The sequence below is a fragment of the Coregonus clupeaformis genome, chromosome 18 (genome assembly GCF_020615455.1).
Source record: "Coregonus clupeaformis isolate EN_2021a chromosome 18, ASM2061545v1, whole genome shotgun sequence".
Lineage (NCBI taxonomy): Eukaryota > Metazoa > Chordata > Actinopteri > Salmoniformes > Salmonidae > Coregonus > Coregonus clupeaformis.
The window spans coordinates 12,155,002-12,176,605 of NC_059209.1; the positions used below are offsets into that span (position 1 = coordinate 12,155,002).

Here is a 21,604-nt window from a genome sequence, read left to right on the forward strand (position 1 = left end):
ATGCTTATACATGTAGGGCCGGTTTCCCAGACACAGATGAAGTCTAGTCCTGGACTATAAAGCTCAATGTTCAATAAAGATTCTCAGTTGAAAGTGCTCCAGGACTAGGCTTAATATGTGTCCGGGAAAACCGCCCCATAGTCTCTTATTTTCTCCCTTGTTCGTGCCTCTGACTCTCTTTCCTTATCAGTCTCCCTTTTTGCCTTTCTCTCTCCCTCCACCTCTCTCTCCCCTACCTTTCTCTGTAGACTATGACCCCCAGCTCCTGCACCACCTGTGCTGGTCTCCCCTGAAGATGTTCACAGAGCATGGGATGGAGACTGCCATCGCCTGCTGGGAGTGGTTCCTCGCCGCACGCAACGGACTGGAAGTCCCGGTACGTGTGTGTGTGTGTGTGTGTGTACGTGTGTGTGTACTTGTGTGTGTGTGTGTGTGTGTGTGTGTGTGTGTGTGTGTGTGTGTGTGTGTGTGCTTGCATGCTCAGTACGAGTGTGTACCTCATGTCTCTCTCTGTAGTTTATGCGCGAGATGGCCGGGGCGTGGCAGATGACAGTGGAGCTGAAGATGGGCTTGTTCGGAGAGGCCCAGGTGGAGGCTGACCCGCTGGCTGCCTCAGAGGAGAGCCAGCCCATCCCCTGTCCCCCCATCGTCACCCCACACATTCTATGGATAGAGGTCAGTGCCACTGGAGATTCTCAGGGTGCCTTTTTGTGGCTGATACTGGAAGCAAACGGACTGAAACTGGGAGGGACTAGCTGAACATGTCCAATAAGACAATTTCATTTTCTTTGAGTAATGTTTTACGTTGCAAAACGTTTTGTTACGGTTTGCTACGGTGTGCACTAATGTATACACCCCTGCTCCTGTCCTTGTCTAGTTCCTGGTGCAGAGGTTTGAGATCGCCAAGTACTGCAGTGCCGACCAGGTGGAGATCTTCACCACTGTCCTGCAGAGGTCGCTATCGCTCAGTGTCGGAGGGGCCAAGAACAGTCTCAACCGCCACGTAGCGGCCATAGGACCCCGATACAGGTTAACACACACATGCATGCACGCACGGACGCACACTACTACTACTGCTACAGTGCACATTTCATCTACACACAAAATAACTCCCTCTACCACTCTCTCTTCAGGTTGTTGACTCTAGGTCTAAGTATCCTACATGCGGACGTGGTCACTAATGCCACCATTAGAAATGTCCTCCGAGAGAAGATCTACTCCACCGCATTCGACTACTTCAGGTACACACACACACACACACACACACACACACACACACACACACACACACACACACACAACCAGTACCTTGTACAGAGTAAGATGCAGTGTGAGTAAATTCCACTAGATGGCGGTGCAGGTCCACCAAACTCCTGATTAATTTACTAAAGTTACCGGAAACTTCTGTAATTTTTGTAATTAACAGAAATCTATGGCAATCTATCGTAACTTTGGCAATCTATCGTAACCTTGGTCATTTATACTTAAAAAATAAAAAATGTGTGCTAATATTACCTCAAAAGTCATATTAATCAAAAAATAACTATTGACCATGCCAAAAGAGTTGAAAAGGAAAGTTTTGAGTGAGGAAAAGAAGGGTTCAATTCTGGCTTTACTGGCAGAGGGATACAGTGAGCGTCAGGTTGCTTCCATCCTTAAAATTTCAAAGACGGCGGTTCATAAGAACAAGGTCAAGCAGCAGACAATGGGGACAACAAAGCTACAGACCGGCAGAGGGCGAAAACGACTCTCTACTGACCGGGATGACCGCCAACTAATTCGAATGTCACTCAACAACCATAGGATGACATCAAGTGACCTACAAAAATAATGACAAACGGCAGCTGGGATGAAGTGCACGGCAAGGACGGTTCGAAACAGGCTCCTAGGGGCAGGGCTGAAGTCGTGCAAAGCTAGAAAAAAGCCCTTCATCAATGAGAAGCAAAGAAGAGCCAGGCTGAGGTTTGCAAAAGACCATAAGTATTGGACCGTAGAGGACTGGAGTAAGGTCATCTTCTCTGATGAGTCCAATTTTCAGCTTTGCCCAACACCTGGTCATCTAATGGTTAGACGGAGACCTGGAGAGGCCTACAAGCCACAGTGTCTCGCACCCACTGTGAAATTTGGTGGAGGATCAGTGATGATCTGGGGGTGCTTCAGCAAGGCTGGAATCGGGCAGATTTGTCTTTGTGAAGGACGCATGAATCAAGCCACGTACAAGGTTGTCCTGGAAGAAAACTTGCTTCCTTTTGCTCTGATATTGTTCCCCAACTCTGAGGATTGGTTTTTCCAGCAGGACAATGCGCCATGCCACACAGCCAGGTCAATCAAGGTGTGGATGGAGGACTACCAGATCAAGACCCTGTCATGGCCAGCCCAATCTCCAGACCTGAACCCCATTGAAAACTTCTGGAATGTGATCAAGAGGAAGATGGATGGTCACAAGCCATCAAACAAAGCTGAGCTGCTTGACTTTTTGCGCCAGGAGTGGCATAAAGTCACCCAACATCAATGTGAAAGACTGGTGGAGAGCATGCCAAGACGCATGAAAGCTGTGATTGAAAATCAGGGTTATTACACCAAATATTGATTTCTGAACTCTTCCTAAGTTAAAACATTACTATTACTATTGTGTTGTTTAAAAATGAACATGAACTTATTTTCTTTGCATTATTCGAGGTCTGACAACACTGCATCTTTTTTGTTATTTTGACCAGTTGTCATTTTCTGCAAATAAATGATCTAAATGACAATATTTTTATTTGGAATTTGGGAGTACTGTTGTCAGTAGTTTATAGAATAAAACAAAAATGTTATTTTTACCCAAACACATACCTATAAATAGTAAAACCAGAGAAACTGATAATTTTGCAGTGGTCTCTTAATTTTTTCCACAGCTGTGTGATATATATATATATATATATAGTTGAAGTCGGAAGTTTACATACACTTAGGTTGGAGTCATTAAAACTCGTTTTTCAACCACTCCACAAATTTCTTGTTAACAAACTACAGTTTTGTCAAGTTGGTTAGTACATCTACTTTTTGCATGACACAAGTCATTTATCCAACAATTGTTTACAGACAGATTATTTCACTTATAATTCACTGTATCACAATTCCAGTGGGTCAGAAGTTTACATACACTAAGTTGACTGTGCCTTTAAACAGCTTGGAAAATTCCAGAAAAATGATGTCATGGCTTTAGAAGGTTCTGATAGGCTAATTGACATCATTTGAGTCAATCAGAGGTGTACCTGTGGATGTATTTCAAGGCCTCCCTCAGTGCCTCTTTGCTTGACATCATGGGAAAATCAAAAGAAATCAGCCAAGACCTTAGAAAAAGTGTTTTGTAGACCTCCAGAAGTCTGGTTCATCCTTGGGAGCAATTTCCAAACGCCTGAAGGTACCACGTTCATCTGTACAAACAATAGTATGCAAGTATAAACACCATGGGGCCACGCAGCCGTCATACCGCTCAGGAAGGAGACGCTTTCTGTCTCCTAGAGATGAACGTACTTTGGTGCGAAAAGTGTAAATCAATCCCAGAACAACAGCAAAGGACCTTGTGAAGATGCTAGAGGAAACAGGTACAAAAGTTTCTATATCCACAGTAAAACAAGTCCTATATCGACATAACCTGAAAGGCCGCTCAGCAAGGAAGAAGCCACTGCTCCAAAACTGCCATAAAAAAGCCAGAATACTGTTTGCAACTGCACATGGGGACAAAGATTGTACCTTTTGGAGAAATGTCCTCTGGTCTGATTAAACAATAATAGAACTGTTTGGCCATAATGACCATCGTTATGTTTGGAGGAAAAAGGGGGTTGATTGCAAGCCGAACAACACCATCCCAACCGTGAAGCACGAGGGTGGCAGCATCATGCTGTGGGGGTGCTTTGCTGCAGGAGGTACTGGTGCACTTCACTAAATAGATGGCATCATGAGGAAGGAAAATGATGTGGATATATTGAAGCAACATCTCAAGACATCAGTCAGGAAGTTAAAGCTTGGTCGCAAATGGGTCTTCCAAATGGACAGTGACCCCAGGCATACTTCCAAAGTTGTGGCAAAATGGCTTAAGGACAACAAAGTGGCCATCTCAAAGCCCTGACCTCAATCCTATAGAACATTTGTGGGCAGAACTGAAAAAGCGTGTGCGAGCAAGGAGGCCTACAAACCTGACTCAGTTGCTCCAGCTCTGTCAGGAAGAATGGGCCAAAATTCATCCAACTTATTGTGGGAAGCTTGTGTAAGGCTACCCGGAACGTTTGACCCAAGTTAAACAATTTAAAGGCAATGCTACCAAATATTAATTGAGTGTATGTAAACCTCTGACCCACTGGGAATGTGATGAAAGAAATAAAAGCTGAAATAAATAATTATCTCTACTATTATTCTGACATTTCACATTCTTAAAATAAAGTGGTGATCCTAACTGACCTAAAACAGGAAATTTAATTAATTAATTAAATGTCAGGAATTGTGAAAAACTGAGTTTAAATGTATTTGGCTAAGGTGTATGTAAACTTCCGACTTCAACTGTGTATAATATATATATATATATATATATACATATATATATATATATATATATATATATATATATATATATATATAGTATTAATTTGTTATATCTGTGTCCATATTGTCCATTACTTTCTAGTCGATAAACCATATGGTTAAAGAGAAAATAGCCTAATTAATAAAAAAAGATTCAGCAATGGCATTATTTTCAATTAACTCTGCAACTCTTCCAACTAATGACTTCTTTCACAACTGCCACCAGTTTGACGCCAAAGCGTCTCAGAGTAGAAGTGCTGATCTAGGATCAGGTTCCCTCTGTCTATACAATGTTATTCATTGTAATCTAAAAGGCTAAACGGATCCTAGATCAACACTTCTACTCTGAGACGCTTTAAGAATACGGGCCCTGGAGTACTGTATCCCCATCAGAAAATAAGAGCAAAGCAAAAAATGAAATCATTATAATTTCACTGAAAACGTGTACTTTGTCATTTTGTGTGACAGCATTCTGTGTAATGTCATGAGCAAGTACGGCCACTAACCGGGCCTCTCTCTCTGTCTCCTCAGCGTTGCTCCTAAGTTCCCCACCCAGACAGAGAAGAGACTGAGGGAGGACATCAGTATCATGATCAAGTTCTATGCCAGTCTGCTGTCGGACAAAAAGTATATTGCTGCCACCCAGCTGGTGCCCCCAGGTATGCCCACTTTCCCCTTAAAGGCGGAGGCTGCGTCCCAAATGGCACCATATTTCGTATCAAAAGTAGTGCACTATATAAGAGAATAGGGTACCATTTGAGTCTCAGCTACAGGTTCAGTTCAGAGAAGCCTAAGCACTGTTACAATGCTTACTGTGTCCCCTACCATTACTCATTGGTATCCACAATGTCTACGGATGGCACTGTAAAATTCTATTTCATGCTTCCTGTGCCCAGACCCCCAGGACATGTCAGTGAACAGTCTCTCTGTTGCCATGGTGACAGACAGCCGGAGCAGTCTAGATGCCGCAGTAGGCCAGAGACAGCAGGCGGCTCAGGGCTGGATCAACACATACCCACTGTCTTCTGGCATGTCCACCATATCCAAGAAATCAGGTAACACACACACGCACCACACACATCTCAACTTCCAATTAACTGACTCACTGCTAGACACAGGCCACATGAAATCTGGTAGTGCAGCAAAGCAACACCCAGACCCCTGACTGTGTGATTTCCTTTTGTTCCAGGACTGTCTAAGAAGAGCAATAGAGGGTCACAGCTGCACAAGTACTACATGAAGAGGAGGACCCTGCTACTGGCCCTGCTGGTAACTAACACCTTTCTTTTTTGCTCTAACACTCACACTAGTCTTTTCTTACCAGCGTTGGGTTTTGCTGACAGCTACTTTATTGAGGAAAGTTTTCACTTACAATGACTGTGATATGTAGTTGTCTTACCTAGCTTAGTTGAATGCACTGACTAAGTCGCTCTGGATAAATGACCTAAATGTAAATGTGGTAGCACTTCTTTAATCTTAACTTCCCCCCCACACTTCCATTTTGTACAATGAAAGTACTGCCAATATGGTGCCTTTCTTTCGCTCTCTCTAGGCCAGTGAGATCGAACGGTTGACTACATGGTACAACCCTCTGTCCACGCCGGAGTTGGCCATCGCTACAGAACAGTCCGTGGAGACCAGCATCGCCAACTGGAGGTCCAAGTACATCAGCCTGAGTCAGAAACAATGGAAAGACCATGTCAACCTGGCCTGGAGTATAGCTCCTTATCTGGCCCTGCAGCTGCCTGCAAGGTACACACGCACATACACACACACACACATGCAGGCATGCACGTACGTGTGCTCAAACACACACCTCCAATATACACACTAAAATATATTATATTCTCTATGGTTTGTTCTTTCTCATTTGATCATCTTTTACCCTGGATGTGGGTATGCTGTGATATGGCTGTATGTCTTTTTAGATGTTAAAATGTAATCTATCTACGGATGCATCAGGTTTAAGAACACTGAGGCCATTGTGGCGGAGGTGACTCGTCTGGTGCGTTTGGACCCAGCGGCTGTGTGTGACGTACCTGAGGCCGTCAAGGTGAGAGAGCGAGACCTCGTGCCTGAGACCATCCAATAGCCCCTCTCAGGCTGCACTTACTACACTTGGTTCAGTTGATTTATGTGCACATAGAAACATTCAAGACTGAGGAGACTAGGAAGTGTGCACTAGGCCATGTGCTCAGCTCTCTAGACTGGCACTTACACATAATCTTCTCCCTTCAGATCTGCAAACAGTGAAGAAGTAGAAGCCAAGGTCAGGAGTAAGGCTAGGGTGTAGGGCACAACAAATCCTAACAAACCTGATTGAGCTACAGGCTTGATGATGAGTTAATTAGTTGAATCAAGTGTCTTAGTGCTAGGGCAAAAACTGAAATGTGCACCCCAATAGGTCCCTAGGACCGGGATTGGGAAACACTGGTATATGGGTTGTTTTGTAGAGTCATTGTTGATGTTGAAGTCAATTCTCCTGTTCAGTCTGTTGTGGTGACTTAGTTCTGCATGGATAGACCTTCCTAGTAAACTGCCTAATGAGCTTGTCTCTGGACTACTGTTAATAACAGCTCCACCATTGCCTTAGTGGGGCAGTCAGTCAGTGGAGAGGTGATGCTCTCTGACAGGCCATGGCTGTTTGTTCCAGTCCCCTTCCTCTCACTGGTCCTCTGGGGTGTGTGGTGAAGTTGTCCCTAGATCCTAATCTAGGGTCAGTTTAGCTTTTTCCCCACTAATTGTTAAGGTTAGAATTGTGGGAGGTGAAGCTGATCCTAGATCTGTACCTAGGGGAAACTTCATTCGGGAGTGATCATCTGGAGGCGGAGGCTCATTAGCACCACCACAGCCAGGGGGATTGGGCAACTTTGTGCCTTTTGAAGTTTGGTCGGCAAAACAATGGTGCAATAATATCACTTTCAATTTATGATAACTAGGAAGTTGTAGGGGTGACACAGCAAGCATAGGATAACACAGAGGGTAAATGTGTGGATTTACAGTAGTAACCCACTCATTCACTTCTCCAGACCCAGATCACCTCTTCTGAGACATGGACTAAAAAGCTATTTCAATGGAGATTCTCAATTGTGTATGCTTTTTAGTACTGGATTAGTCTTAATCTGTGTCTGTTAAACAAGTCCCAAAAATGTGTATTATAATAATAATAATAACTTTGTTTTTATAGCACTTTTCAATACAAGTAACAAAGTGCTTCACATCATAAAATAATAAAATAAAGGTACTAACAAAGAAACAACAACAAGATGAAGGAGAAATGAAAAAAAAAGATGGCAAATTAAAATCATACATTGAAATCATACATAAAAAACATATCTATAAAAGTGTGTCTTCAGCGGGGATTTAAAAAGAGGCCCTGAATCTGCAAGCCTGATCGACCTCTGGCAGACCATTCCAAAGTCTAGGGGCCCTAATGGCAAATGCCCAGTCTTCTTTCGTTTTCAACCTAGACTTTGGAATGGTCAGCAGTGCCCTGCTAAAAGATCTGAGATATAGGATGGGCCTAAACCTTGAACGTGATCTATCTTATGTGTAAATTCATCGGGTGTACAAACAGTGCCTTCAGAAAGTATACACACCCCTTGACTTTTTCCACATTTTGTTGTGTTACAGCCTGCATTTAAAATGGATTAAATTGAGTTGTTGAATTATAGTATGTTTTTCAAAATTTTTACAAATTAATTAAAAATGAAAAGCTGAAATGTCTTGAGTCAATAAGTATTCAACCCCTTTGTTATGGCAAGCCTAAATAAGTGAATTACTAAAAATGTGCTTAACAAATCACATAATACGTTGCATGGACTCAGTCACTCTGTGTGCAATAATTGTGTTTAACATAATGTTTGAATGACTACCTCATCTCTATACCCCACACATACAATTGTCTGTAAGCAGTGACATTTCAAACACAGATTCAACCGAACCACAAAGACCAGGGAGGTTTTCCAATGCCTCTAAAACAAGGGTAAAAAATTAAACGCAGACATTGAATAACCCTTTGAGCATGGTGAAGGTATTAATTACACTTTGGGTGGTGTATCAATACACCCAGTCACTACAAAGATACAGGCATCCTTCCTAACTCAGTTGCCGGAGAGGAAGGAGACCGCTCAAGGATTTCACCATCAGGCCAATGGGGACTTTAAAACAGTTACAGAGTTGAATGGCTGTGATAGGAGAGAACTGAGGATGGATCAACAACATTGTAGTTACTCCACAATACTCCACAAATATTCCCAAACATGCAGCCTGTTTGCAACAAGGCACTAAAGTAATAATACAAATGTGGCAAAGCAATTCACTTATTGTCCTGAATACAAAGTGTTATGTTTGGGGCAAATCCAATACAACACATTACTGAGTACCGCTCTCCGTATTTTGTGGTGGCTGCATCATGTTATGGGTATGCTTGTAATCGTTAAGATCTGGGGAGTTTTTCAGGATAAAAAATGAACGGAATGGAGCTAAACACAGGCAAAATATTAGAGAAAAACCTGGTTCAGTCTGCTTTCCACCAGACACTGGGAGATGAATTCGCCTTTCAGCAGGACAATAACCTAAAAAATAATAATGGGCAAATGTTGCACAATCCAGGTGTGGAAAGCTCTTAGAGAATTACCCAGAAAGACTCACAGCTGTAATCGCTGCCAACGGTGCTTCTACAAAGTATTGACTCAGGTGTGAATACGTATGTAAATGAGAAATCTCTGTATTTTAATTTCAATACATTTGCAAAAATGTCTAACAACATGTTTTCACTTTGTCATTTTCGGCTATTGTGTGTAAATGGATGAGAAAAAAATCAATGTAATCAATTTTGAATTCAGGCTGTAACACAACAAAATGTGGAATAAGTCAAAGGGTACTGTACGTATAGTATCAGTCAAATGTTTGGACACACCTACTCATTCAAGGGTTTTTCTTTATTTTTACTATTTTTTTACATTGAAGACATCAACACAAATAACACATATGGAATCATATAGTAACCAATAACGTGTTTAACAAATCAAAATATATTTTATATTTGAGATTCTTCAAGTAGCCACCCTTTGCCTTGATGACAACTTTGCACACTCTTGGCATTCTCTCAACCAGCTTCACCTGGAATGCTTTTCCAACAGTCTTGAAGGAGTTCCCACATATGCTGAGCACTTGTTGGCTGCTTTTCCTTCACTCTGCCGTCCGTCTCATCCCAAACCATCTCAATTTGGTTGAGGTCGGGGGATTGTGGAGGCCAGGTCATCTGATGCAGCACTCCATCACTCTCCTTCTTGGTAAAATAGCCCTTACACAGCCTGGAGGTGTGTTGGGTCATTGTCCTGTTGAAAAACACTAAGCCCAAACCGATGGGATGGCGTATCGCTGCAGAATGCTGTGGTAGCCATGCTGGTTAAGTGTGCCTTGAATTCTAAAGAAATCACAGACAGTGTCACCAGCAAAGCACCCCCACACCATAACACCTCCTCCTCCATGCTTTACAGTGGGAACTACACATGCAGAGATAATCCGTTCACCCACACCGTGTCTTACAAAGACACGGCGGTTGGAACCAAAAATCCCAAATTTGGACTCCAGACCAAAGGACACATTTCCACCAGTCTAATGTCCATTGCTCGATTTTCTTGGCCCAAGCAGGTCTCTTCTTATTATTGGTGTCCTTTAGTAATGGTTTCTTTGCAGCAATTCAACCATGAAGGCCTGATTCACACAGTCCCCTCTGAACAGTTGATGTTGAGATGTGTCTGTGACTTGAACTCTGTGAAGAATTTATTTGGGCTGCAATTTCTGAGGCTGGTAACTCTAATGAACTTATCCTCTGCAGCGGAGGTAACTCTGGGTCTTCCATTCCTGTGGTGGTCCTCATGAGAGCCAGTTTCATCAAAGCGCTTGATGGTTTTTGCGACTGCACTTGAGGAAATGTTCAAAGTTCTTCACATTTTCCGTATTGACTGACATTCATGTCTTAAAGTAATGATGGACTGTCATTTCTTTTTGCTTATTTGAGCTGTTCTTGCCATAATATGGACTTGGTCTTTTACCAAATAGTGCTATCTTCTGTATACCCCCCTTCCTTGTCACAACACAATTGATTGGCTGAAACGCATTAAGAAGGAAACAAATTCCACAAATTAACAGGCATTAGGTGACTACCTAATGAAGCTGGTTGAGATAATACCAAGTGTGCAAAGCTGTCATCAAGGCAAAGGGTGGCTACTTTGAAGATTCTCAAATATAAAATATATTTTGATTTGTTTAACACAATTTTGGTTACTACATGATTCCATATGTGTTATTTCATAGTTTTGATGTCTTCACTATTATTCTACAATGTAAAAAATAGTTTAAAAAAGAAAAACCCTTGAATGAGTAGGTGTGTCCAAACTTTTGACTGGTAGTGTATATATTGCATTTGGATTACTGTTACAGTGCTATTTGGGTTGTTAATTAGATTCGTTCTGACGTTTCTTGATTTCATAATTCTTTAAAATTATTTGTGTACTTGATTGACATTTTACTGCATTTAGGAGCTATTAACATGAGCATTTCGCTGCACCTGGTATAACATCTGCTAAACTGTTATGCAACCAATAAACATTGATTCGATTAATACAATTTTAAAATCTATTCTAAAAGTGACTGGTAGCCAGAAGCTAAAATAGGTGTGATATGGTTACATTTCCTAGTACTTGTTAAAAGCCGAGCTGCAGCATTTTGAACAAACTAGACGATGGAGTGATTTTTGACTGAGATAGGTATACAAAGAGTTACAGTAATCTAGGCGTGAGGAAATAAAAGCATGTATACGTTTCTCCAGATCAGTGACTGATATAAAAGTCTTGACTTTAGCTATATTTCTTACATGATAAAAGTAGGACTGACAACCTTTTTTACATGTAGCTCGAGGTTTAGGTCAGGGTCTTAATTCACTCTCTCTCTCTGGTGTCCAGTTCCTGGTGACGTGGCACACCATCGATGCAGACTCTCCAGAGCTGAGCCATATCCTGTGTTGGGCTCCCGTCGACCCCCCAACTGGCCTCTCCTACTTCTCCTCCATGTACCCCCCGCACCCCCTCACGGCTCAGTATGGGGTGAAAGTACTGCGCTCCTTTCCCCCGGTACGCATGCACGAACACACACACACACACCAAGTAGGACTGATCTGTAACATCATGGGCCAAAAAGGTGACAGAAAATGTTGTTGTGCGATGCAAGGAACCACTTTACAAAATGAACTCCCTATAATGAGAGCTTGAGAGGCGGTTTTACAACAGGAGTTGTTATTATCATACCCATTCATCAACTGTGTGTCGTCCAATGTGATTATTAACGAGTGATGGTGGTTTTTAGGACATAACAATGACATTAAAACATGCAAATAGCTAAATAGTTAACTACAAAATACACTGTATGTACAAAAGCATGTGGACACCCTTTCAAATTAGTGGATTCGGCTATTTCAGCTACACCCGTTGCTGACAGGTGTATAAAATTGAGCACACAACCATGCAATCTCCATAGACAAACATTGGCAGTAGAATGACCTTTCTGAAGAGCTCAGTGACTTTCAATGTGGCACCGTCCATAGGAAGCCACCTTTCCAACAAGTCACTTTGACAAATTTCTGCCCTGCTACAGCTGCCCCGGTCAACTGTAACTGCTGTTATTGTGAAGTGGAAACGTCTAGGAGCAACAATGGCTCAGCCGCAAAGTGGTAGGCCACACAAGCTCACAGCGTAAAAATGAGGGGTGGGGGGTGCGTAAAAATCATCATTCCTCAGTTGCAACACTCACTACCAAGTTCCAAACTGCCTCTGGAAGCAATGTCAGCACAATAACTGTTCGTCAGGAGCTTCATGAAATGGGTTTCCATGGCTGAGCAGCTGCACACAAGCCTAAGATCACCATGTGCAATGCCAAGCGTCGGCTGGAGTGGTGTAAAGCTCGCCGCCATTGGACTCTGGATCAGTGGAAACGCGTTCTCTGGAGTGATGAATCACGCTTCACCATCTGGCAGTCCGACTGACTAATCTGGGCTTGGCGGATGCCAGGAGAACGCTACCTGCGCGAATGTATAGTGCCAACTGTATGCATAGTGCCAACTGAGGAGGAATAATGGTCTGGGGCTGTTTTTCATGGTTCAGGCCCCTTAGTTCCAGTGAAGGGAAATCTTAACGCTACAGCATACAATGACATTCTAGACGATTCTGTGCTTCCAACTTTGTGGCAAAAGTTTGAGAAAGGCCCTTTCCTGTTTCAGCATGACAATGCCCCCGTGCACAAAGCGAGGTCAATACAGAAATTGTTTGTCGAGATTATAGCAGCAAAGTGGGGACCAACTCCATATTAACGCCCATGATTTTGGAATGAGATGTTCGACGAGCAGGTGTCCACATACTTTTGGTATTGTAGTGTAGCTAGCATGACTGCACTATATGTTTTCAATTGGCTATCGGGTAAGTATTTTGTCTATCATTATTTTAGGCTACCCGCTGCAATCTCTCTCTCTCTCGCACTGACACACACGCAGGCGATGCACACATCATTACTTTTCCAGGATTTTCATGACCGTATGACTGCTCGTGCATGTCAATACAATAGGCTACAATTCTACTCCGATGCGCTCTGCAGAAATTGGGAGAACACCTATCCAATTCTGATCGAGTAATTGTTTTTGTGTGATAATTTTTTACTTGTCCATTCGGACAACTGAAATCTGTATTCTGCTTGCCCAACATTTTTTTTTACTTGTCCCATACAAGCGGACAAGGGTTAATGTCGAGACCTGCACTATACCCCACCATCTCACAGCTCAAACTCTCAAACTGCTCTCCTTTCCCCTATTACACACACACACACACACACACACACACACACACACACACACACACACACACACACACACACACACACACAAAAGACAGTTGATCTGTTAATCAATCTCTTCCTTCTTTTTGTCCTTTCATTTTCAGGATGCCATCTTGTTCTACATTCCTCAAATAGTTCAAGCCCTCCGCTATGACAAGGTAAACACACCATTTGTGTTTGCATGAGTGTGTGTGCATGCTTATGCATGTATGCGTTGTGTGTGTAGTTCCATGTGCGTTACGTTGTGTGTGTGTGTGTGTTCTAGATGGGCTATGTGAGAGAGTACATCCTGTGGGCGGCTCAGAAGTCTCAGCTGCTGTGTCACCAGTTCATTTGGAACATGAAGACAAACATCTACCTAGACGAGGAGGGACACCAGAAAGACCGTGAGACGCGCACACACACACACACACACAAAATACAAAAGAGAAGACCTGGAGGATTGAGTTGAATGAAAAGGAAGAAACACACACTTTGTTACAATGTAAATAAGCTCTCCTCTGTGTGTGTAGCTGACATAGATGGTTGAGGAGATGACAGGCTCACTGTGTGGTTCAGCCACAAAACACACCAGACACTTTGACATAATCTCTCCCTCTTTCTTTCTGTCTCTCTTTGTAGCTGACATAGGGGAATTACTCGAACAGATGGTCGAGGAGATCACTGGTGCTCTATCCGGTCCGGCTAAAGACTTTTACCAGAGAGAGTTTGACTTCTTCAACAAGATCACCAACGTGTCTGCCATCATCAAGTAGGCCCCGACACACACCTCCTACACACACACACACACATACACCCTCCTAAACCACAATTCTAATGAGTTCCTCTATAGACCTAGATGTTCATTGTCAGGCCTGTTCCCATAGGTACGTTCCACTGCTGTTAATATGTTCTAGTGGCCCCTAATGTGGTCCCTGAATGTTGTTATTCAACCATTATTATCCAATGTGTCTGTGTGATTATTTACCCATCTGGAATGACACTGGTGTCATGGAGCGTTCTGTCCCATCAGCTCCTTAGTTACCTGCCCATCTGTGTATTAATTGACTACCTGAGTGTAGGCTGAGGCAGCGTCCCAAATGGCCCCCTATTCCCTACAGTGAGGGAAAAAAGTATTTATTCCCCTGCTGATTTTGTACGTTTGCCCACTGACAAAGAAATGATCAGTCTATAATTTTAATGGTAGGTTTATTTGAACAGTGAGAGACAGAGTAACAACAACAAAATCCAGAAAAATGCATGTAAAACATGTTATAAATTGATTTGCATTTTAATGAGTGAAATAAGTATTTGACCCCCTCTCAATCAGAAAGATTTCTGGCTCCCAGGTGTCTTTTATAAAGGTAACGAGCTGAGATTAGGAGCACACTCTTAAAGGGAGTGCTCCTAATCTCAGTTTGTTACCTGTATAAAAGACACCTGTCCACAGAAGCAATCAATCAATCAGATTCCAAACTCTCCACCATGGCCAAGACCAAAGAGCTCTCCAAGGATGTCAGGGACAAGATTGTAGACCTACACAAGGCAGGAATGGGCTACAAGACCATCGCCAAGCAGCTTGGTGAGAAGGTGACAACAGTTGGTGCAATTATTCGCAAATGAAAAAACACAAAAGACCTGTCAATCTCCCTCAGCCTGGGGCTCCGTGCAAGATCTCACCTCGTAGAGTTGCAATGATCATGAGAACGGTCAGGAATCAGCCCAGAACTACACGGGAGGATCTTGTCAATGATCTCAAGGCAGCTGGGACCATAGTCACCAAGAAAACAATTGGTAACACACTACGCCGTGAAGGACTGGAATCCTGCAGCGTCCGCAAGGTCCCCTTGCTCAAGAAAGCACATATACAGGGCCGTCTGAAGTTTGCCAATGAACATCTGAATGATACAGAGGAGAACTGGGTGAAAGTGTTGTGGTCAGATGAGACCAAAATCGAGCTCTTTGGCATCAACTCAACTCGCCGTGTTTGGAGGAGGAGGAATGCTGCCTATGACCCCAAGAACACCATCCCCACCGTCAAACATGGAGGTGGAAACATTATGCTTTGGGGGTGTTTTTCTGCTAAGGGGACAGGACAACTTCACCGCATCAAAGGGACGATGGACGGGGCCATGTACCGTCAAATCTTGGGTGAGAACCTCCTTCCCTCAGCCAGGGCATTGAAAATGGGTCGTGGATGGGTATTCCAGCATGACAACCCAAAACACACGGCCAAGGCAACAAAGAAGTGGCTCAAGAAGAAGCACATTAAGGTCCTGGAGTGGCCTAGCCAGTCTCCAGACCTTAATCCCATAGATAATCTGTGGAGGGAGCTGAAGGTTCGAGTTGCCAAACGTCAGCCTCGAAACCTTAATGACTTGGAGAAGATCTGCAAAGAGGAGTGGGACAAAATCCCTTCTAAGATGTGTGCAAACCTGGTGGCCAACTACAATAAACGTCTGACCTCTGTGATTGCCAACAAGGGTTTTGCCACCAAGTACTAAGTCATGTTTTGCAGAGGAGTCAAATACTTATTTCCCTCATTAAAATGCAAATCAATTTATAACATTTTTTACATGCGTTTTTCTGGATTTTTTTGTTGTTATTCTGTCTCTCACTGTTCAAATAAACCTACCATTAAAATTATAGACTGATAATGTCTTTGTCAGTGGGTAAACGTACAAAATCAGCAGGGGATCAAATACTTTCTTCCCTCACTGTATATATAGTGTACTACACTGCTCAAAAAAATAAAGGGAACACTAAAATAACACATCCTAGATCTGAATGAATGAAATAATCTTATTAAATACTTTTTTCTTTACATAGTTGAATGTGCTGACAACAAAATCACACAAAAATGATCAATGGAAATCAAATTTATCAACCCATGGAGGTCTGGATTTGGAGTCACCCTCAAAATTAAAATGGAAAACCACACTACAGGCTGATAGTAGTGGTCCTCTGTAGCTCAGCTGGTAGAGCACGGCGCTTGTAACGCCAAGGTAGTGGGTTCGATCCCCGGGACCACCCATACACAAAAATGTATGCACGCATGACTGTAAGTCGCTTTGGATAAAAGCGTCTGCTAAATGGCATATTATTATTATTATTATTATTATTATGTAATGTCCTTAAAACAAGTCAAAATGAGGCTCAGTAGTGTGTGTGGCCTCCACGTGCCTGTATGACCTCCCTACAATGCCTGGGCATGCTCCTGATGAGGTGGCGGATGGTCTCCTGAGGGATCTCCTCCCAGACCTGGACTAAAGCATCCGCCAACTCCTGGACAGTCTGTGGTGCAACGTGGCGTTGGTGGATGGAGCGAGACATGATGTCCCAGATGTGCTCAATTGGATTCAGGTCTGGGGAACGGGCGGGCCAGTCCATAGCATCAATGCCTTCCTCTTGCAGGAACTGCTGACACAATCCAGCCACATGAGGTCTAGCATTGTCTTGCATTTGGAGGAACCCAGGGCCAACCGCACCAGCATATGGTCTCACAAGGGGTCTGAGGATCTCATCTCGGTACCTAATGGCAGTCAGGCTACCTCTGGCGAGCACATGGAGGGCTGTGCGGCCCCCCAAAGAAATGCCACCCCACACCATGACTGACCCACCGCCAAACCGGTCATGCTGGAGGATGTTGCAGGCAGCAGAATGTTCTCCACGGCGTCTCCAGACTCTGTCACGTCTGTCACGTGCTCAGTGTGAACCTGCTTTCATCTGTGAAGAGCACAGGGCGCCAGTGGCGAATTTGCCAATCTTGGTGTTCTCTGGCAAATGCCAAACGTCCTGCACGGTGTTGGGCTGTAAGCACAACCCCCCACCTGTGGACGTCGGGCCCTCATACCACCCTCATGGAGTCTGTTTCTGACCGTTTGAGCAGACACATGCACATTTGTGGCCTGCTGGAGGTCATTTTGCAGGGCTCTGGCAGTGCTCCTCCTGCTCCTCCTTGCACAAAGGCGGAGGTAGCAGTCCTGCTGCTGGGTTGTTGCCCTCCTACGGCCTCCTCCACGTCTCCTGATGTACTGGCCTGTCTCCTGGTAGCGCCTCCATGCTCTGGACACTACGCTGACAGACACAGCAAACCTTGCCACAGCTCGCATTGATGTGCCATCCTGGATGAGCTGCACTACCTGAGCCACTTGTGTGGGTTGTAGACTCCGTCTCATGCTACCACTAGAGTGAAAGCACCGCCAGCATTCAAAACTGACCAAAACATCAGCCAGTAAGCATAGGAACTGAGAAGTGGTCTGTGGTCACCACCTGCAAAACCAGTCCTTTATTGGGGGTGTCTTGCTAATTGCCTATAATTTCCACCTGTTGTCTATTCCATTTGCACAACAGCATGTGAAATGTATTGTCAATCAGTGTTGCTTCCTAAGTGGACAGTTTGATTTCACAGAAGTGTGATTGACTTGGAGTTACAGTGTGTTGTTTAAGTGTTCCCTTTATTTTTTTGAGCAGTGTACTTCTTACCAGGGCCCATAGGACTCGGGTCAAATGAATTGCACTATATAGGAAATATGCAGCATGATTTCATCTGTGCACAAGTGATACAAGGCGTCCTGACAGCCCGTAAGTGCTGGATTACGGATGGAGTGTTTAAACCTGATGAGGGGAACAGGTCGAATGAAGGGGGAGCATTTACACCCCCTACGAGGGGTTCAGTTCGCTCCCCTCTCTCCTCATTAGGGCTGATAATGAGAGCTAATTATAACTAGCTCGGGGGGGGAAACATCTCTCCCTCCCGTCACTCTTTCCCTTCCTGTTCTCCCCTTTGTCCCTCGCTCCCTCCACCTGAGGGACTACCCTAGTACATCACATACAGGGGCTGTGTCCCAAATGGCAGCCTATTACCTATAGGGCCCACTACTTTTGACCGGAGCCCTATGTAAGGAATAGGGTGCCATTTGGGACACAGACAGAGACGTAGCACAACCAGCAGAGCCACAGGTACAGCGTTCAGCCTGCGCTTGTTTACGATGTTGTGTTGTTTGTCAGGCCCATCCCTAAGGGAGACGAGAGGAAGAGAGCCTGTCTGAGGGCTCTGTCGGACATCCAGGTCCAGCCAGGCTGTTACCTGCCCAGTAACCCAGAGGCCATAGTACTGGACATAGACTACAAGTCTGGGACTCCCATGCAGAGGTAGGCCTAAGCCACTATTCCTCAACCCTGGTACGAGAGAGCTAGCCTGGGTGCCAGTCTGTTTCTGCTCTCATGCGAACTCCTTATGGAATTGTCATGCCAAAAATGTGCAAGAGCAGAAACAGATCGGTGACCAGGCTACGAGAGAGCTGCAGGGTCCGCATGCCTAGACTTTTACCATGAATTAACAATTAATAATGAAGCTACTGTAATGAATTCATACTAAGTTATTTTAAGTAATTCATATTCCATCCCAATATTGTGTTGATCCCTGTGTGTCTCTTTAGTGCTGCCAAAGCTCCTTACCTGGCCAAGTTCAAAGTCAAGAGGTGTGGAGTCAGTGAGCTGGAGAAAGAAGGTGCTTTCTCACTAAATGGAATAGTCTCAACTCAGTGCCCTCTTTTTTCCTTACCTTTTACTACCACTGATCTGAAAAGAACATGACAGATGGAAGCTATACTATGTAAACCTATCCAGTCCTTTCACTCATCCGTGTTAATGAAAGAAAGGAAGGCATTTTATAGTTTTGAGATAATTGTTCCAATATTTATATGTTGCTAATGCTACTAGAAATATCCTCAACAAGGATTTAAAAAATAAATACTAATCTAATTTCCCCCTCTCCCTCCTCCCCTTTTCTCCCTCTCTCCCCCTGCCAGGTCTGCAGTGTAGGTCAGACTCTCTGGACGAGGCTGACAGTGAGGAGGAGGTCCAGAGGATCTGCTGGCAGGCAGCCATCTTTAAAGTGGGCGACGACTGCAGACAGGTCTCTACACACACACTCTCTCTTTCGACCTACACTACCGGTCAAACGTTTTAGAACACCTACTCATTCAAGGGTTTTTCTTGATTTTGACTATTTTCTACATTGTAGAATAATAGTGAAGACATCAGAACTATGAAATAACACATATGGAATCATGTAGTAACCAAAAAAGTGTTGAACAAATCAAAATATATTTTATATTTTAGATTCTTCAAATAGCCACCCTTTGCCTTGATGACAGCTTTGCACACTCTTGGCATTCTCTCAACCAGCTTCATGAGGCAGTCACCTGGAATGCTTTTAAATTAACAAGTGTGCCTTCTTAAAAGTTAATTTGTGGAATTTGTTTCCTTCTTATTGTGTTTGAGCCAATCAGTTGTGTTGTGACAAGGTAGGGGGGTATACAGAAGATAGCACTATTTGGTAAAATACCAAGTCCATATTATGGCAAGAACGGCTCAAATAAGCAAAGAGAAACAACAGTCCATTACTTTAAGACATGAAGGTCAGTCAATACGCCATATTTCAAGAACTTTGAAAGTTTCTTCAAGTGCAGTCGCAAAAACCATCAAGCGCTATGATGAAACTGGCTCTCATGAGGACCGCCACAGGAATGGAAGACCCAGAGTTACCTCTGCTGCAGAGGATAAGTTCATTAGAGTTACCAGCCTCAGAAATTGCAGCCCAAATAAATGCTTCACAGAGTTCAAGTAACAGACACATCTCAACATCAACTGTTCAGAGGAGACTGTGTGAATCAGGCCTTCAGGGTCTAATTGCTGCAAAGAAACCACTACTAAAGGACACCAATAAGAAGAGGAGATTTGCTTGGGCCGAGAAACACGAGCAATGGACATTAGACCGGTGGAAATTTGTGCTTTGGTCTGGCGTCCAAATTTGACAGTTTTGGTTCCAACCGCCGTGTCTTTGTGAGACGCGGTGTGGGTGAACGGATGATCTCCGCATGTGTATTTCCCACCGTAAAGCATGGAGGAGGAGGTTTTATGGTGTGGGGGTGCTTTTCTGGTGACATTGTCTTTGATTTATTTAGAATTCAAGGCACACTTAACCAGCATGGCTACTGCAGCATTCTGCAGCGATACACGATCTGGTTTGGGCTTAGTGGGACTATAATTTGTTTTTCAACAATTCAATGACCCAACACAAGGGCTATTTTTCCAAGAAGTAGAGTGATGGAGTGCTGCATCAGATGACCTGGCCTCCACAATCCCCCGACCTCAACCAAATTGAGATGGTTTGGGATGAGTCGGACCGCAGACTGAAGGAAAAGCAGCCAACAAGTGCTCAGCATATGTGGGAACTCCTTCAAGACTGTTGGAAAAGCATTCCAGGTGAAGCTGGTTGAGAGAATGCCAAGAGTGTGCAAAGCTGTCATCAAGGCAAAGGGTGGCTATTTGAAGAATCTCAAATATAAAATATATTTTGATTTGTTTAACACTTTTTTTTGGTTACTACATGATTCCATATGTGTTATTTCATAGTTTTGATGTCTTCACTATTATTCTACAATGTAGAAAATAGTAAAAGTAAAGAAAAACCCTTGAATGAGTAGGCATTCTAAATCTTTTGACCAGTAGTATATTTCAATATCTGTGTTCATCTTCTCTTGATGTCTTCTCTCTCTCTCCCATTTTCTTCACTGTCCACTATCTGTATCTTTCACACTCTGTTTCTTCTTCTCTCCTCCTGTTTACGCTTTCTGTCCCTTTCTCTCTGCCCTTTTCTCTCTCTCTCTCTCTCTCTCTCTCTCTCTCTCTCTCTCTCTCTCTCTCTCTCTCTCTCTCTCTCTCTCTCTCTCTCTCTCTCTCTCTCTCTCTCCCTCTCTCTATTTAATAGCTGTTAATTGATGTGAGTAAAATTATATATATTTCTATATCTGTGTAGGACATGCTGGCTCTGCAGATCATCGGTCTGTTCAAGAACATCTTTCAGCTGGTGGGACTGGACCTGTTTGTTTTCCCCTACAGAGTGGTGGCTACCGCCCCCGGGGTAGGTTACCTACCCCCTCTCCTTCTACACCTTACACCCTACTACCACTTATCCTCTACCTGTTTTATGTTCCCCTCTTTAGATGGTCCTTCACATATGATATATGTCAGATTTACAATGAGAAAAAGGACACATTTGAACTTGGTTTTATAAGGTTCTATCTGCAATCCAATCACACATTGCTGGGTTTCCAATCAAATGATTTGCATGTAAGGTGATGTACTCATTGAGTAATGAAAGAGG

The 21,604-nt window shown here is 43.6% G+C and overlaps 1 protein-coding gene across 2 annotated transcripts in view; it reads left to right on the top strand.

Moving 5' to 3' along the window:
* LOC121587479 (phosphatidylinositol 4-kinase alpha-like) overlaps window positions 1–21,604 on the top strand; it is a 104,451-nt gene that overhangs the window by 76,907 nt on the left and 5,940 nt on the right. For both annotated transcript variants that reach the window (XM_041904449.2, XM_045226780.1), the window contains 17 exons: window positions 249–376; window positions 517–675; window positions 878–1,029; window positions 1,134–1,241; window positions 5,095–5,222; window positions 5,460–5,618; window positions 5,753–5,832; window positions 6,116–6,315; window positions 6,526–6,616; window positions 11,535–11,702; window positions 13,557–13,610; window positions 13,718–13,838; window positions 14,074–14,203; window positions 18,442–18,585; window positions 18,873–18,943; window positions 19,245–19,351; window positions 21,257–21,361. In XM_041904449.2, coding sequence (XP_041760383.2) covers window positions 249–376; window positions 517–675; window positions 878–1,029; window positions 1,134–1,241; window positions 5,095–5,222; window positions 5,460–5,618; window positions 5,753–5,832; window positions 6,116–6,315; window positions 6,526–6,616; window positions 11,535–11,702; window positions 13,557–13,610; window positions 13,718–13,838; window positions 14,074–14,203; window positions 18,442–18,585; window positions 18,873–18,943; window positions 19,245–19,351; window positions 21,257–21,361 — 2,105 coding nt within the window. The remainder of the gene's footprint in view (window positions 1–248; window positions 377–516; window positions 676–877; window positions 1,030–1,133; window positions 1,242–5,094; window positions 5,223–5,459; window positions 5,619–5,752; window positions 5,833–6,115; window positions 6,316–6,525; window positions 6,617–11,534; window positions 11,703–13,556; window positions 13,611–13,717; window positions 13,839–14,073; window positions 14,204–18,441; window positions 18,586–18,872; window positions 18,944–19,244; window positions 19,352–21,256; window positions 21,362–21,604) is intronic.